At 47.2% G+C, this 17,204-nt stretch overlaps 1 protein-coding gene across 1 annotated transcript in view; it reads right to left on the bottom strand.

The window, feature by feature from the left end:
• The window catches only part of IGHMBP2 (immunoglobulin mu binding protein 2), a 44,310-nt gene extending 28,252 nt beyond the window's left edge, over positions 1-16,058 (bottom strand). The window contains exons 1-7 of the mRNA XM_019474348.1: positions 16,009-16,058; positions 15,527-15,696; positions 14,105-14,297; positions 13,284-13,381; positions 5,464-5,627; positions 4,869-5,069; positions 467-614 (exon numbers count right to left, since the gene is read on the bottom strand). Coding sequence (XP_019329893.1) covers positions 467-614; positions 4,869-5,069; positions 5,464-5,627; positions 13,284-13,381; positions 14,105-14,297; positions 15,527-15,696; positions 16,009-16,058 — 1,024 coding nt within the window. The remainder of the gene's footprint in view (positions 1-466; positions 615-4,868; positions 5,070-5,463; positions 5,628-13,283; positions 13,382-14,104; positions 14,298-15,526; positions 15,697-16,008) is intronic.
• Positions 16,059-17,204: the final 1,146 nt, after the last annotated feature.

Genomic DNA, 17,204 nt, shown 5'->3' with positions numbered 1-17,204 from the left:
GGTGACTTACAGAACTAACCAAATACATGCAGACTGAGACCAGGCTATGGAAACATGTGCTGTATTCTATCAGTCACGGACATTATCCAAGCAGGAAAGCAATTCCATGTGACTTATGAAATCAATAAGCAGATTGCACACCTCCAATAGCACTTGTTTACTCACTGAAAGCTCAGCTCCTACTCAGAACTAACAAAGATGGGCCACGCTGGCTCACACCAAAGGCCCTTGTAGACCCATATTCTTCGCTAAACAGTAACATCACGTGCCAGAGTGTAAGCAGGGAGAATGCCACTGTGGAGGAGTTTGAGAGCTTGCAGCAAACTTGACTGAACTCCCAGGAGCTTGGAGCAGGAAGACTAAATCTCCCTCCTATCCTGGCAGGATACTGCATTGCAGGGCACATGGTTTACATGAGTCCTGGCAAGTGAGGTAAAATACTGCAAAGAAAAGGAGGATCTCACACCTGTATTCGTAGCAAGGACAACACTGGCACGGGTAAGGGCTGCAGCCATGGCAGTTTCTTCTCGTTCCTTTAGCTCCTTTCTCAGTGCCTTAATCTCACTGAGAAAATGGCTCCGCTCTCCCTTGTCTTGAGCCTTTTTGGTTTTTGCCTATAAAATAGAAAAAACAAGATAGAACAAACCGTTTCTAGTCCTAGGGATATGTTCAGCTTCTCAGATAACCAAAGAACCTGGATACGGCATGGCTTCTCTATGTCCACCATGATACATTGGCTCATCATAATCAACTCCACGAAACCTTGGTTTCTCTTCCCTCTCCCTGCCAGAAAGCCCCTTCCACAATCAGTGTTGCTTGAAGCATAAAGTGTATTTCTGTCTATGCAAAAGATGAACTACATCAATGCATCTCCAGGCTGTGAGCATGAAGCAACAAAATGAGAATATCGCTGCCCGTCAGACCATCCAGGAGCATCAGGAGCAACACCATCACCCAGGGTCCAGGCAGTGATTTCTCAGACTTAGTTGGTCCACGCCTAAACTCCTCTGGCTGCACATTTTGATAGTCTTGAATTGTGAGCATAAAGTGTTGAAAAGTAACTCTCTGTCCTTAAATCCTCTGTTCAGCCCTTCCTGCTCCGCCCTGTACTTTCGCAAAACCCCAAAGATCAGCAGGGAGATGGTCAGATGCTTCAGCCCATCCAATGGCCGAGTCTATGCAGCAGTCAAAGCATCTGGGCACAAAGCAGGGAGTAATGTATAATGGCGATTAGGCTTAATGGGAAGAAGGGTCTTGTGCCCTTGCTGGGTAAGGAACCGGGACTTCCTATCTCATTCTGCTCCGTTTCTCGGCGGAAGCAGGGACCCTCTGGCTCCAAGTGACCCTGAAGCAGGAGGGCTCCCCAAGTTGACTGCGCCATGTCCAGCCAAAGCAGCAGCTTTGCATTTTTAAAAAGGCGTCTCTGAGTTGCTGTAAATGATTCAGAGCAATATCCAGACTGCCTCATGGCTTTTTTTAGCAATGCCTATTAAATACATCTAACACATCAAATCATCACCACTGGTTGCTAGCGCTTCCCCAGCTACAGATCAGCAGCTACAAGACAACAGCCAAGCTATTGTTCACTGCAAGTCACCTTGAGAAAGCTACCCACACTCTCAGATGGAAATTTGGATTATTCCCTTGGAGGCAAGGCTGATGACTTGAGAAAGCTGAAAAAGCTGCAGACAGAAGCTTTTATAAGCAGCCAAACCAATAAGACCTGATGGTTCCTATTATCATCCTCTGTATGGATGGATCCTCCAGTGTCTAACATGGTTCAGCTCATATTGCAGCCTTTCCCCTAGGAAAGATGCGTCTCGCTCCTCTACTCAGCCACCTGTTTTGGTTAAATTTGTAGGTATTTAATACCTGTGAGACATCTACGTGTCTGCCAAGTGTAGTCAAAATTGGTTGACGAGCTCAGAAGTTACAGGGGAGCGATCACAGACAGATACGCAGATAACATGATCACACAGGCATCTTTTTCTTAGCTTGATCTAAAAGGACAGGGTGGGCGCCAGTCCTGATATTCATTGAGCTGAAGGGACAAAGCAGATTAGCATCCACTTCCTCTCTGCTAGTAACAGAGGAAGATTAGAGAGCAAAACTGATGGTGCCAGTAGGGCCAAGTTTAATGTCTGTTCTATAAAAAAGATCTAGTTAGTAAATTAACAACAGCAACTGTTCTCTGATGTTGGCTGGTGACATTAAGATCCAAACATCCGACTGACTCTCAGCGCTGAAAGCAGCTGAGGGAGCAGGGAGCCCAGTCCGGAGGTAACAGAGCACTGTCAGTCAGCCCCAAGGATATTGCCTGGCACACTGTGAGCCTGGATCCCACTCACTCCTCGTTAGGGCTCTGTGGGTGCCAGCAGGCTCTAATTGTCCTGACTTGCCTCGTTTGGGTCCCCACCCACACACTCATTGGTCTGGGAGCTGCATTTAAGGCCAGACCTTGCCTCTTCCCTGAACTATAGGGTTTGTGTTCTGGGTCTGGCTTCCTTCCTAGACTGACTGCAGACCTGCCTCATCACTCTGGACCTGCCTGGTGGTCTGGACTGCTGGCTGACCCTGCTCAATATCACTGGACCCATGCTGCCTTTCTTGCTCAGGTACTGTGGGACTGCACCCTTGTTGGTGCAAAGAGTATCCAGAAGCTGATGTTCTGGAAAGCTTGAAGCCTGAACAGGTAAGGGAAGGAGACACAAAGGGATAGAAAATGTGCAAAGAGCATGTGGGTTTTCATTTATGTTACTAGTTTTCCTGTGGTTGGGGGTAGTGGTGAAGGAAAGGAGTGAGAAGAGTCTAAATGTGGAGTGGACAAAGGAAGAAATTATTACAGGGGCAAGTGGGGGGCATTGCAGGGAAGACCCTGAAGCAGGGTGAGGGAAAGATGGGCTAGGACCTCAGAGGTGAGCTCTCTGCAGCCCAGAGAGAGAAAGAGATGCTAATGAGTCAGGTGCATCTTCTGTGAAAGACCCGATCACAGGCAGCTCAAAGCATTGCTATGCAAGCCGAGTTGCAGCAGTATGTTAGCTCTTGGGTTTTTGTTTGGTATTTCAGGGCAGAACAAGCTTTGGTAGCCAGTTCCTATCTTCCATCACCACATACCCCTTGCTTTAGGGAGGAAGCAGAGGGAGATCTTGGTGCTGAAGGCTCTGCTTTCTCCCTAATTTCCCTTCTACTATGGAAAATCAACAGTGAAAGTACCTCTCGAGGAGAGGAAAGGGAAAATTGACCACTAGTGAGAAAGACACAAAATAAATTAAGAAGTGAAAAAGACTTGGTGTAGAGCTGTGACTACAACCAGGTTTCCATCCCAGTGAATAAGTACATACCCTTCGTGAACTTGCCTCTCAGCTACGAGTGCAACTCTACCCAGCCCTCAGATGCCCTTTCCTTCCCTTACGTTATGTGCAAGAACAACTTGTCTGCTAAGTGACTTCCCCAACCGCTCAGCAACAGAAACACTGGATGATGCATAACCACATTTGGGAAAATTGAAGCTGCTGCCATAGTGGTGGCTGCAGACTAATGTTCGTGGAGCTGAAAGCCGTGTTTGGTCTGCATCATGTAAAGAAAAGTAAATGTGCAGTGCCTTACTGAGGGCAGGGCAATATACTTAGGCAAGTATGACATAACGTGTGTGGGAGTATGAAGATGCCCTCCTGCATCTTTGATTGAGACAGGATCTCTCTTGAGCTGGATACATCTTCAAAATGGCTTCTGGACAATGTTGCCACCAGAAGGGGGAGAGGAAAAAAAAATCTAATTAGTATCATAACCTACCATCTCAAGTAAAAGAGCTACTTTGTAAATTAAGTTTAGGAAAATTAGGTTGTGAAAGAAGAAATTAAGGATGCATTTTTATAGTGTACTCTGCTTTCTACTTGAGGTGGCTGAGTGTGGGAGGGAGTGTCAGGACAGCCAGACATCTCATTAGGAAGTGAATTAATGATGTGAATGCTTCTCTTGCTCTCTGGTGAAGAGGATTGCATGAGCAATGCCAGACAGATAATCTGGAGAGCAGGGTGCTGCAGCATCTCCCGATGCAGCAGTAATGACTATGATTTTGCCACTTCAGTGAGGAATTCAGCTAGGAGTAGTTTTGCCCTCTGCTCCTTCTACAGCAGATGAAGATGAGCACTAGTGGCAGGTGATCAAGGAGGCTCAGGCAGCCCCTGGTAGAGAGGCTCTCTGTGAGATACCTTTTCAGGCTGAAGCCTTCCCCATTTCTAGAACTGCCAGGCTTGCACTCCAGTTCCTTTCCTCCAAGGCCAGGTTAAATGCCTCCCAATCAGAGTAAATGGGATTAATCCAGGCCACACACATCTCCAGCTGTCACTGTTAGCCCTGCACTATTAAATGCCTCCCAATCAGAGTAAATGGGATTAATCCAGGCCACACACATCTCCAGCTGTCACTGTTAGTCCCCTGCACTATGCTATTTTTTCTTTCCTCTCCCCTGAAGTGGCCTTTCTACTGTTGATTGACCATGAAGAGAGGCTCATGCCCACCAATACTCTACCCCTGCCTGTATACAGTAAGATCCAGACTGGGAGCGTTGCTGTGGCCCGTGGTGCCCTGAACCCACAAATACCAGGTTCAACCAGGGTGCAGGCTGCCTGCATGCTGCCCATGGCTCATATCAGGACTAGTCACTGTGACTTGCCTCTAGCCACTGATTTTGGGCAACCCAGAGCACCTGGCTGTAGTGATTGTCTTCTAAGAACGTGCAAGAAGTGGTGGAGTTGTTGCTTAGTTTTAGAGACAAAGCAGCTTGCCTGGCTAGCAGATCGGGTACTGCTAATCTAGAGAGCTGGCATTCAGGTAACCCACATGGGCCATGTTGCAGGGACACGTACAAAGGCCTGATCGATGTCCTTCCTGATATCTGCCACTATCTGGGCATTGTCGCCACGGGCCAAGACTGCGTCCAAGGAATGCTGTTGGATGGGCTCCAGCAGGCGAGCAGGGTGCCCAAGCCGAAGGATGCGGGCTTTGTAGCCAGCCAGCCTTTCCACCAGATTATCCACAGCAACGTTGGAAGGGGCACAACACAGGACCTGCAAGGGAAGAAACCAAGTGCTTGTTACTGCCAAGGACAGCAAAACAACAGTGTCCCAGCGGAAGATCCTCAGCAGAGGGAGAGAGACCAACACACATCTATGGGGAATAAACCACTGACATCTCCACAGCCTCCAGACGCCAAAGGCAATTCCCACTTTGCTTTGAAGCACTAGTGCAGGGTCTTCAATAAATAGCAAATCTGAGCTTTGAAGCTTCTATTTGCACCTAATTTCAGCTGATAGGGGAACTCCCTGGTCCTTGCAAGCCAAGCCAGACTCTGCAGTGTAGCACAGCTGTTACTGGATCTGCTCCAGCTGCCTTGAAGCCCAATGAGTTTGCAAAATAAACCAAAGTGATCGCTGTCACTACAGTCCTGCCACTGATACTCACTTTCAGGCCTTGCTGTACAGCTTGCAAGATGATCTCTACTAGTGTTGTGGTCTTCCCTGTGCCGGGTGGTCCATGGATGATGGCAAGCTCCCTCTGTGCCAGTGAGAAAGAGACAGCCTCCCTCTGCGATGCATCCAGCGAGTCATTGTAAAGCTTTAGAGGCTCTGGGGAGACAGCAGGAGATTCACTTGAACCTCAGCCCTAACTTGGTTGCTCGCTGAGCAGCACAAATCCATAAATACAAATAAGAAGGTCTCAGTAGCTAGCCCAAATCAATTTGATAATGAGAATAACCTTCTTGGGGAGGAAGGTACGCTTTGTACCACCTAGGTGGCTAAAAGAGTCCAGACTGGTAAAAGTAAGGCTTGTTATGCTTTCAAAAAGAACAGGCTATCCATCCTGCACCTGTGTCTTCTCCCTTCTCCCTCCTACCCTGCTATATTTCAGAAGGAGCAAGCATTCAGTTGTGAACACAGCTAGCCTGTATTGACACCTTTCAGCATTTAAAGAGGCATTTACTTGATATAACATCAAACATGTATGATCTCCTGGGTACGGAGGGTGCTCTGGGTTTATTTTAAAGGTGAGCCAGCATATTTAGTAAACCTTCAATAAAGAGGGCAGGAAGTAGTTGATCTTGCGAACAAATTGTTCCCATTCCAGTTAACAAACCCAACACAGCACCAGTGAAAAAGCAGCAGAAAAAACTACAGTGTCTGTGAGCAGAAAAGAGCAGGCCTGTATTGTTCAACAATGACTGAAAAGGAAGGCAGGAAAAAGATACAAACTGGCAATATAAATGATGAAAACTAAAATTAGTTTGAGCTTTAATGATCAGAAAGGCAAAAAGGGAAAAGAATATGCAAATTGCACTACAAGAGAACTGGTTTCACTGCAGAAGACTGAATTCTCGCAAGCTGCTTTTTACCTGCTAGATTTATCTAACTTAAACCCATATTTATTCTCATCCCCCATAGTCCTGCTGCTAATCTCCTTGTTCATTATGGAAGTCAATTACAGCAGAGATGATGACTCATTACACTGAGGTTTACTGAAAATAATGTTCCCATGAAAGCTTATATAAGACAAATCTCTGGGCATCGTTCCCTGCTGGGCATCATGTGTTTTATCGCTATCTTTGCATTAAGGGCTTGATTAAAAGCATGAAAGTTTCTTCTGGTTTTAGGCAGGTTAACTTGTGTGCAACTCCCATGTAACCTCTGGCACTGACTTTTGAAGCAGCACAACTAAATGAGGTGTCCGGGTTAAACAAATAACATTTGTTAAAAAGATGCTTGGTGAGGAAGACAGAGCCAGGACTAATGGTACTTTTTCCTGTTAACCTGCCTCTTGCTTTATACATAATTTCTGAGTTAGTGTGCTAATGGCTAAGAGAAGACTAGGAAGCATCCCATGGGCTGGGGAAAAAGAAAGAATAGCTTAAAAAGTGAAAGGCATTTCCCACAATGAGGAACAGCTGGGACGTAGGAGTCATTGATATTTCCTTGCTCAAGGAATGAGATCAGAAACAGTCTTCTCCACACGCATGCACACCCTCTTCCCTTTTAATCACCTGCTGCCAAAAGTTGCTGTGTAGGCAGGCTGGGAAATGTGTGTCTCTTCTGGGCTGGGTGCATTAGTGGTGAGGAGGAGGGCAGAGCCTTTTAAGGGATGCTGTAGCTCCTCTAAACTCTTCTCCATCCACCAGCTGGGCTCTAAGTAGGCTCACCTGAAGAAATACAGTTTATCTGCTCCAGCAGGGCTGACCTCAGAGCCTAAATCAGTTTAGGATTTCGCAGATGCTCCCAGAAGACACCCGTTAACCCAGCTCTAGCCCTGTGGCATCAACTCTGCATTGCTGCCTCCTGCTCTGCCCAAGGCTGTCCATCTCAGCGCCCCGATGGAGACCATGGAGAGGTTGAATGTAAATCTGCATCTTTGGGCCTGGCAGGAATGGGTCTTGCTGGTGGTCAGGTAATTCAGCCCCTGATGTGCAACTTGATTTAGGAGTGTAGCATTGGAAAAAAGAAAAAAAAAAATCACCTTGGCCATCAAGGTTGGTCCTCCAACAACATTTCCAGGAACCAAGACACTTTTCTGCATAGTACCAGCAGTTCGGGTGAAGAAGTGGGTTGGAGGGTGATATTAAAGTCCAGGAAAGAGGTCTTTGCACCAAACACAGATGGGAACAGTCCCTCCTGGGAGGAAGAGCTCAAGTTCTCTAGAGCTGGAGGCCTCTCGCTTCTCAATGTACCTTCCAAAGTATATTCCTCACCATCAGTGTGTACAGGCACCAACAGTGAACTGGACCCCATGACCAGCTCCTCTATAGTACAATCTAACTGCAGCAAAACTGTTGGACAAAATCCAAGTGGGTAATTAGGTCTGAAAGAAGGAACTTTCCCTGCTCTCCCTATGAAGTATTTGGCAGCTGAGTTGTCTGGACTGCTTAGTTTTCCCCATAGGTCTCAAGGGCCTCTTCGTGGCCTCTGTGATGACAAGAGGTATCACATGGCAGGGGGACAAGAGGCATTTAAGATTTTTTTGCAAGTGACTTGTCACATGCGCTGGACTCGTGCCAAGTAGCCAAGGAAGTTTTGCTAGAAATCCTTGGTGCTTCCCCAGTGCTCTGCCTGCTGGGTCAGCTTTTACTGGGGACACCCCTGCCTTTTAACTCGGCTTCTTTTCTTCTTTCTCTTCAAATGTCTTTTTACAGCAATAGGTATAATTAGATATAAGCCATGCCTTTTGCTCTCCATATGACCACATGAGCCAGACAGTGTCGGGGCATAGAGGTGAACACCCCCTCACTTTTTCTAGACCAGGACTACAAGAGAGAGCTACTAGCTGTTAGTGATCTGCACAGGATTATGCATACAATAAGGCATAACCTTATTTCTGAAAGAAAAGGGAATGTGTCCATCCAGCAAGCAGAGCAGTGCTGGCCTCTGCTGGCAAGCAAAGCCTCTCTATACATCCACAACAATGTACGGGTACAGTGGTCCCTGCATACATGCTGCAAGACAGCAGCTGTGAGCAGGAAAGGGTTTCTTGTAGATTTCTGGTGTGAAAGCTCTAAATGCTTCTGGGCCATGAGTGCAGGTTAAAGTGGAAGAGAGTGAAGCAGAGCATTTCTTATGGATGAGCTTCTGGATTTTGTGTCCCAGAGAGTCTAACAAGAGCAGAAATCCTGTTCAGTTCAGAGTTTGCCTGTTAGAAAGTTTATTCTCCCACTTGGTACCTTTCTGGAGGCAGCAAGGTAAGGGGTGGAAGTGCTTTGTGGTGGGGACCAGTCCCATTCTTAGCTGCAGATCCCCACTGGCATGTGTCCTTTGTGTAGGAGAGACAGCTTCCAACATACCCCTGCCACTTACCATCTGATGGGGAGCCACCAGCTTTCTGAATCAAACCTGAAGCCCCTGGCTGTCCCTCACAGTTTGGATCCCAGAACACTTATCAGGCCTGGCCCTGCTCAACCCTGAGTCCAAACATACTCCTGGCTAGACCCAGAGGGGCAACCCAAGCATCTTGCAGTAGCAATGGTGTGAGAACCCACTAGCTGTGAGACTTCCTGTTGCCTGCAAAGACAATGGGATGAGAAGGCTGGTACAAACTAACTGCAGGCTTCTTAGGGTCAAAAGCCCGGTGTTTTTTTCCCCAATTACTGACAAACATCTTACACAAGCCCACTCCCAAAAAACGGGACATTGTTCCAGTGGGAGTCATGCCTGTAGCCATTACTACTGGGAGGGGTTCATCCCCCCAGTAATGAGCAGGATTTTCCTGACACCTGTGTGCAAATTAGCATAGCAGCAGCAACTCTGCCAGTCATCAGGAGTTGGGTAAAAGGGCACTAAATTGTTTTTGTCGCTATTACCCTTCTGTGCATACCGATGGTGGGTTTTTTTTTTTAGTAAGCCAATATCCTGCACGGGTCAGACACCAGCAGCCACTGACTACTTCAAAACCATGTTTTCATTGGCTTTATCAGACTCCTTGTCAACCTAATCGGCTGGCGGCTGGATTTAGGCACCCTCCTGGGATGACAGACTTTAGTATAGATCTTCCAGGCACAGCATTTGGCAGCCTGCTCTCCCAAGATAACCCAGGCAACTGTGATCCAGTCATGAGATTGCAACGCAGCACAGCAAAAAATAAGCAACTAAAAGCTATTTACCAGATAGGTCACAAGGATAATGTAACTCTATTTGGGTATGCCCTAAAGAGACCCTCTATAACCACCTTTCGTGGAGCTATTTACCAGATAGGTCACAAGGATAATGTAACTCTATTTGGGTATGCCCTAAAGAGACCCTCTATAACCAACCTTTCGTGGGGTGGGGGGGGGAACCCAGATGCTTTTCCCTTTTCCCTTTTCCCTCCAGGTTACAATGCTCAATGTTGGGGGAAAAAGCCACCAGCAGAAAGCACCAGAAGAGCAGAGGATGGCATTGAGAGTCTACCAGCTTTGCTGCTGGGAAGAACCACCGCATCTCGCATCTTTCAGTGGTACTGGTGAGCGTTCTGCGTTTCAACTCTACATTGTGTGCTGCACCCTGGGTACCTACAGCCCACTTTCTTGAGGACATGAAGTTCATACAGACTTGCTGTCTCTCTGTTGCCCTTTCAGTTCACACCCCCTTAACACTTGAACATGCTGACCAGTTTCTAACCGATTCGATATTAAGTCCCTACACGCTTTATGAAAATGCACAGTGGTATCAGAACCCACCTAGAAGTCTTGAGACTCCCATGCTTGAAAAATGAGGCTTCTAATTTTTTCCCCACACTTAAAAAATTAGATTTAGGATTCTGCTGCTGCACGTATCACTTGCTGGAGCCTGTTTTACCCTTGGGAGAACACCCTTGAACATCCAGGCATAGAGCTGGGTGCTTATGATTTCCACTGACCCTTCTACTTCTCGATTTCCTTGTAATTTGGTTCTTCCCCACAGTTTGTACAGAAGACAGTGACAAATGCTCCCCCTCTAGGTATGGATCTCATCTATTCTAGGCCTTCCTCTTCTTTTCCTGCATAAATGTCAGCACTAGCTTTTTCTCTGGGTGGGTGTTTATATGGTCTCACTCCTCCCCCTGGCTTTCTGGGCTTCTGATTGAAGTGGAGCTTATATTGCATCCTGCAATGGCGTTAATATAGATGTGTGTCTAGACAGCCAGTTTTGAGATGTACAGAACTTATTAACTCAGACTCCTGATGGGTTTGTCTGAAATCAGATAATGGATGGGATGAGACATACACAGCAAAGCATCTCCCTAAGAAACTAGGCTAAAAGATGCTTGGTCATGAATGGAGATATTGTGTCATGGAGGAGAAGCAGCCTGAAATGCTGTGAGGTTTTTCTATCCTTCTGTGTCAGAGCATGCACCTGAGAAACACTTGCTGCCTTTTGCAGACAGTCCGCACATCTGTGAGTTTCTGTACTATTTGCAGGGACACATCCCTGTGTGCTAAGGTGTACGGGACACCCGGGGAACTGTATGTGCCATCATATAAGCATAAGAGACAGGATTTATCCAGCCAGCTGCTGAGTGCCCTCCCCTTCAACTCAGTGGAGGCTGGCAGATCAAGGCACCTTGCAGGACCTATTTAAAGTTAAAGTCATTATTGTTTAATTCCTGGGTAGTATAACAACTCTGTAGTTGGGGAGAAAGGAGGTATAAATTGAGAAGGTAAAGGGAAGGCCTTTCCACCCTGCCAGAGCATTTTGCTGTTCTCAGGTGATATGCTGCCTTCTCATATTGCATCTCCTCTGTCCGTCTAATGTGGCTGAATGTTCCTATCAATCAATATTCTCAGTGCTGCGCAGATGTAAAATTCACCTCTGTGCTTAGTTTGGCACATCTGAGCAATTTGGTGAAAAAGAATTTTTCTTCATTAGAGGGGCAGTTCTGCTACCACAAGGGAAAAAGCAGAGTTGAAGCTGCTAAGAGTATTAGTTCATTAAAATTTAATTCTTTTATCTAATATTAAACACCCAAGTACAACAAGGTCCCTAGGTAGCCAAAAGACTAAGAGGTTTGACTCAGACTAAGCTCAGTGCTTGAAACTACAGAGATATGACTCGCACTAACGTTAATTCGTCCTTGGTATATCGTATCAGAAGCCTAGCCTGAAGGCATGCTGTGGGGGAATGGGAATGTGTATGTGAAAGAGGCAAACCACTGTGGCCAACTAAATACAGTTATCAAAGAAGGAGAAAATCTGCAACAGCAAGCACAGAGCACAAGCTGTGGTGGGGAGGAAACCGAGCAGAACCCTGGCCAGCAAGGAACGAGGCAGGGATGGATGGTTTCACCCGTGGCATGCTGCCGAGTGGTGAGAGGAGAGACCTGAGCTCTCTATGTGGTTTAGATACAGACTGCCGGTCTGATCCTGCTAGGCAGCTTAATCCGCCCTCTGCCTTCATTCCCTGATTTTTGCAGCCCAGATGATATTTCCCTTCTGTCAAGGGATAATATTCATTAGCAGCTGCTGAGCACTTGGATATTCTGCTGATCAGAAGCTTTGGTTTCCCCATGGTTTCTCTGAAAGCGTAAGCTGTGTAATTTCACCTTTCATTTTTCTAAAGGCTCGCATCAAAAAAGATCTGAGTAAAAGGAGATTCTACTTATATGCAATTGTTTTGACAGCTGTTGGTAAAACCAAGTTGTGAGGCTTTAAGTATTTGATGAAACCAAAGCAGCCTGCACATCCCCAACTTGACTGAACACAATCAGAAGGCTGTAAAAATAAAAATACAAGTATTCCCATGCTGTTTCAAACTGTAGTAGTTCCACAGTCACTTAATTCCCATGAAGGCAGAGTTATTGGATTTTCAATATAGAAACTGCCGGTGCTGCTTCTGATCTTTGAAGTTTATGGATGGGATTGGGGCAGGAAGCAAATAAGAAATGCCTCATAAACTAAATTGAATTTCAGACTCATGAATGTGTGCAAACAAATTCCCCCATCACAAATCCTGCCTGTTTTATGCCAGAATTCAGCTTTACTCAGTACGCTCTAAGAAAAGTGAGCACTAGCTAGCTGAATAGTCTCTCTTCCAGCAATGACAAGCGTCTTTACATGAGCGAAGTGTGTCCAGTGACCCATAAACCAGTATGAAACATAAGCGTTCAATGCTGCCAGTTGCAACAACGCTTATTACTCACATTCAATAGTCAGGTCTTTCCTGGGGCAAAGTAAGCTGCATGTTTGGTGTGGATAAAAACTTCACAAAGATCAGTTATTTGTGTTCCCATGGGCAATTTCAAAGAATGGGTCTTGAACTGAGAGACCACAAGCATCCTTCTCAGCTGGTCAGCCCCAGAGACAGGACTTGGAAGACTGAAAGAGGATTAATGGCAGCGCAGTGGTGGAAATGCCTGCATAGTCATCACTTAGGGCTCTGGCTCTTTGCCTCTGTCAGATGTGATATCTAACAGTCCTCCTAACTGGGCAGGGACAGAGCACAGAGCCCTTCTCCTGTGGGCAGGGAATTTCAGGCTTCGCTGATTGCTCTGGAGAGTGAAGATTCTCCCCCCCGGCTCCTTCCCCACAATAACTTTCCATATCTTTGCTTAAAACCTGCATGAGAGCAGCAACATCATCTGCTCTTGCCAGTCCATTCAAAAGAGCTCTCCACCTGTGTAAGTCTCAGCTTCACATGCTAAGGCACACTAAAACCAGTAGCAGTCTCGGTGCGTGTACTTGGCTGTGAAGGTTCAGGGGCTCTGAACCTAAAGGTGAGAATTTCTCTAGAAAGATCAATCCAGCATCTGCCATCAGTCTGGTATAAAGTCTTATAAAGAAGCATCCTTACTTGTTTCACTGAATGCGCTTGGATCAGAAGAAAAGAAGAGGACGTTGATCAGATCAGAGGCTGGACCACTGCGATACTGCTTTAGTGCATTTAAAGCTCTGTCAAAGAAGAAAATAGCCAGGTTACATACACAGCATGAATTCCTTCAGAGATCCCTGTGCACCTTAGGGCCCAGTGACAGAAGACTGTGGGCATAGATTCAACTCTTCCAAAGCTGAAAAATGTTACTCCACAACAGGCTAATCCTATCTAATTGCTGCATCCCCAACCCTCACGCACACATCCCTTATGCTGGCCAGACTTCCATTTTCTACTATTACTCCAGTTTGATACAGTCAGACCCTGGGCCGAGCCTTTTCAGCACATTAATTCAGCAAAGAGGCTACTCACTTCTGCCAGGATGGAAAAGGCTCTACGCAGAATCCAGTGAGTACCAGAGGTGATACAACGTGGGACCAAAATATGTAGCTGAGTGTGGGGTGAGGGGCAGGAGAGGAAGAGGGAAGAGCAGGATCATACCAGCCAGCAGGTAGATAAATTCAGGCTGTTGTGACACTGCAGCATAACATATCCAACTGAGTTATCTCAGTATGGGTTCCCTCAGTAGTTAGCGGAAAAAGAAAGGCGCATCCAAAAGGTGGATATCTCCCCTAGGTAGAGCTGCTATAGGAGTAAAAGGAATAAGATAGGAGAGAAACCAAGCCGAGTGAAGTAAACTGAGATCTCAGAAGAGCTTTTCCAGAATAAACTTGGCAATTTTCAATTGGCTTTTGTGCTCCTGAGCAGTGATGGTAGGTGAGCTGCAACCCCGTGGCCCTTACTTTTTCAGCCTGTTGTAGGTGACATCGTTGGCTAATTTCAGCAGGCGGTAAGAGCTCTCTCGGTCCAAGCTCAGCATGCCATCTCGAGACTCCTCAAAGGCAACAGTCACTGCTTTGGAGGTGACACGTGTTACAATGCCGGTGGAGAGTGGATCACCCTGGCCAGCTGAATCGTAAAGGCCCACAATGTCCCCTGCAAAGGCAAGTTTGAAAAGAGAGCGTGAAGTGGGGCAAACATTTTAAAAAGAAGCTCTTTTGGGGAGACGAGCAACCAAGCACAGTCTAATGCAGACAGCAGGACCACTTACACCAACCACAGCTCTAGCACCATGTGTCCTGCCAAGGTCAGAATTTGTGTCAAGCCCATAAGCTAAGGAGAATATTCTTCTCTTAGCTGACAGAAAGCGCACAGCAAGAGGGAGCAGAAGGACAATTAGCAGTGAGAAGGCACCAGACAGCAACTAAGCAGCTGCCTTCAGACCTCCACATACCACAGGTCTTGGAGTGGAGATCAGTGGTGCTCCCCATAGCCAGAGCTGCTCAGAAAGCCCACATGCTTTCACACAGACCTTGGGAAAACCTGACTTCTCTGAACTCTCAGACAAACCATTTTACATCCATTTTATTTTTTAATAATAGCTGAGGAGTCTGCATGACAATATGTGCCTCCCAGATGACTGCTATACGCTGGTCAGCAGAACTAAGAAAGACCAGAGATTTTTAAGGACTTGCTACAGCTTTTCGCAGTCACTGTGAGATGACGAAAGAGAGTCAAATTACATAGTGTAATGACGAAATGGAGATTTTGAGCAGGATGTTTGACTAAGTTTGTAACTTAGCTGGGGCTCATGTTCACTGAGGATTAAATTTCAGATTTACAAACTACGAGAAGCTTTCCTCCATAAGGTCCATCAGCTCTTACGTTAAAATGCTTGCATCCCAGGAATAATTTACTGCTACAGCAATGTTACTTCTCTTTGAAGAGCACTGACAGATGCTCTCAAGGCTGAGACCCTAATCTGCAATGAGTCATTTTAATTTCAAAGGTCAGCAGCTTGGAGGCCTGGGTGACAAAGAATGCATCAACAAACTGAACTTCAACACACTTCGAAATAGTACCATCATGCGGCGAGGGTCAGAAACAGTCTGGTTCCCCATGATGCACCTGCTTAGCAAGCTCAATGATCTAGCAAACTAAACCAAGAAAATTACTAAACTAAACCAGAAAATTATCTGGTGCAGCCAGCTTCTCTCTTGTGGACCAGTTTTGGAGAGTGCAAGGCAATATCCTCATTGCCTAAGGAAAAGAGAAGTGTCTCTGCAGACTCAGTCTTTACGAATATCACATTAGAAAGATGTTAGGAAGAAGGCATTGGTCATCTCTTACTTTACCTACTTCGCACCGACAGGAATATCACTTACCAGGACCGAAACTGTTATAGGGCAGCTCGGCGTCTGAATCGTATTTTCTAGGCTGAAATGTCACGAGCAGCCGTCCATAGAGGCCGGTTCTCTGGTTGGCAGCTTGCAGTTTTAGCAAGCAGACGCCTCTGCGCTGCAGTTCCTTCAGGGAGACGCTTTCCTGCCATGTCCTGGAAACCACACACAGGCGTGAAAACCATTTGCTGGACTGAAGCTGAGATTCAAAGCTTCAGGTGACAAAACAGAAGAAGACACAGGGAGGAGATGGAAAAGAAGGGGAAGGACAGTGGCAAAAGAGACATCAGCTTGTTGAAGTGTTGGCTTACTCGATCACTTTGTAGTGATGTAACTAGATTGGCTTCCACAGGCTCATTTTGAGAAATGGGGAGATGCTCACGGAGCCTGGAGAAGAGGCAACGCCTGTTTCTGTGTATTTTTCCCCCTCCTGTCTGGGTGTGAAAAGGAAGGACCTGCCCAGTTACCCACGTCCCACGACCCGGGAGAGAATAACCTGAATTTTCTCCGACCACATGTAAGCGCTAAAATGGAAGATTTGCCATCTTTTACATGAGGTTCTGCTAACCTCCAACAAGCACCACACATGCAGCTGCACGGGGAAGAGGAGTGGGTGTCTGGCACGGACTTGCAGGCTACAAGTGACTATGGCACAAAGTGCAGGCAGTAGCTCTGCAGACTGCTGTCCTTTGGGCCCAAAGTCTGCTGCAGCAGCTGTGTTTGCTCCACAGCCTCATTTAGGGGGGGCGTCTTTATTTTTGTATAGATCAAAACAAAAAAGAAAACCCCCCAGGTTTATTCTCCTTAGTCCCCCCGTTTGGCTTGTTTCCTGTAGGTTGGTCTGTAGGGAGCTGAGGTGTCAGGGAACTTCAGGCAGCCATGGGATGGCCTCGTCCTGCCTCCTGGCACCCTCCGTCCTCGGGGCTGGGTAAGGCCAGGCCTTACCGGCGCCAGAAGCGGGGGCGCCTGCACCCCCAACATGGCCCCACGCAACCTGGGGGGACCGGGTGATACCCCCGCCCTCCCCGGCACCATGAATCCATGTGAGTCAGGTGGGATTTGGTTTCAGCTCGAGCCCCGGGGCAGGAGGGCAGAGCTGGGCAGGGGCTGCAGGGTCCCAGCACCCCCCCGGGGTCTGGGGGAGGAGAAGGGGAGCCTCAAGGTGTTGCTGACGTGAGCTTGGATCCTATAGGTGACAGCAAGCCCTAAAGGGTTTTCTTCCCTCCCTAAAGGGATTCCTACCGGGGTGAGCTGGTGCTATAGGAGTGAGTCCAGCAGGGTTTCCCATAGGTGAGAGCAGACCCTATAGGGTGGGTTTCCTATCAGGACGTGCTGGTTATATAGGAGTGAGTACGGCAGCCTTTACTATAGGTGACAGCACGTTTCCCACAGGTGACAGGAGGTCCTATAGGAGTGAGTCAGCAGAGTTTCCTATAGGCGACAGCAAGTCCCTTAGAGGTATGTCCGTCCGGGTTTCCCATAGGTGACAGCAGGCCCTATAGGGGTGTGAGCAGGGTTTCCCATATGTGATAGTAGGTCCCAGGGGGAGGGTCCCTCAGGGTTTCCTATAGGTGACAGCAGGCCCTATAGGGGTGAGTCCGGCAGCGTTTCCCATAGGTGACAGCAGGCCTCGCCAGGATCGGTGCGTCGGGGCTGCTGTAGG

The sequence above is a fragment of the Aptenodytes forsteri genome, unplaced genomic scaffold (assembly GCF_000699145.1).
Source record: "Aptenodytes forsteri isolate BGI_AS27 unplaced genomic scaffold, ASM69914v1 Scaffold329, whole genome shotgun sequence".
Lineage (NCBI taxonomy): Eukaryota > Metazoa > Chordata > Aves > Sphenisciformes > Spheniscidae > Aptenodytes > Aptenodytes forsteri.
Note: the sequence above shows the minus strand (reverse complement) of the source record. Positions and strands in the feature narration are given on the sequence as shown.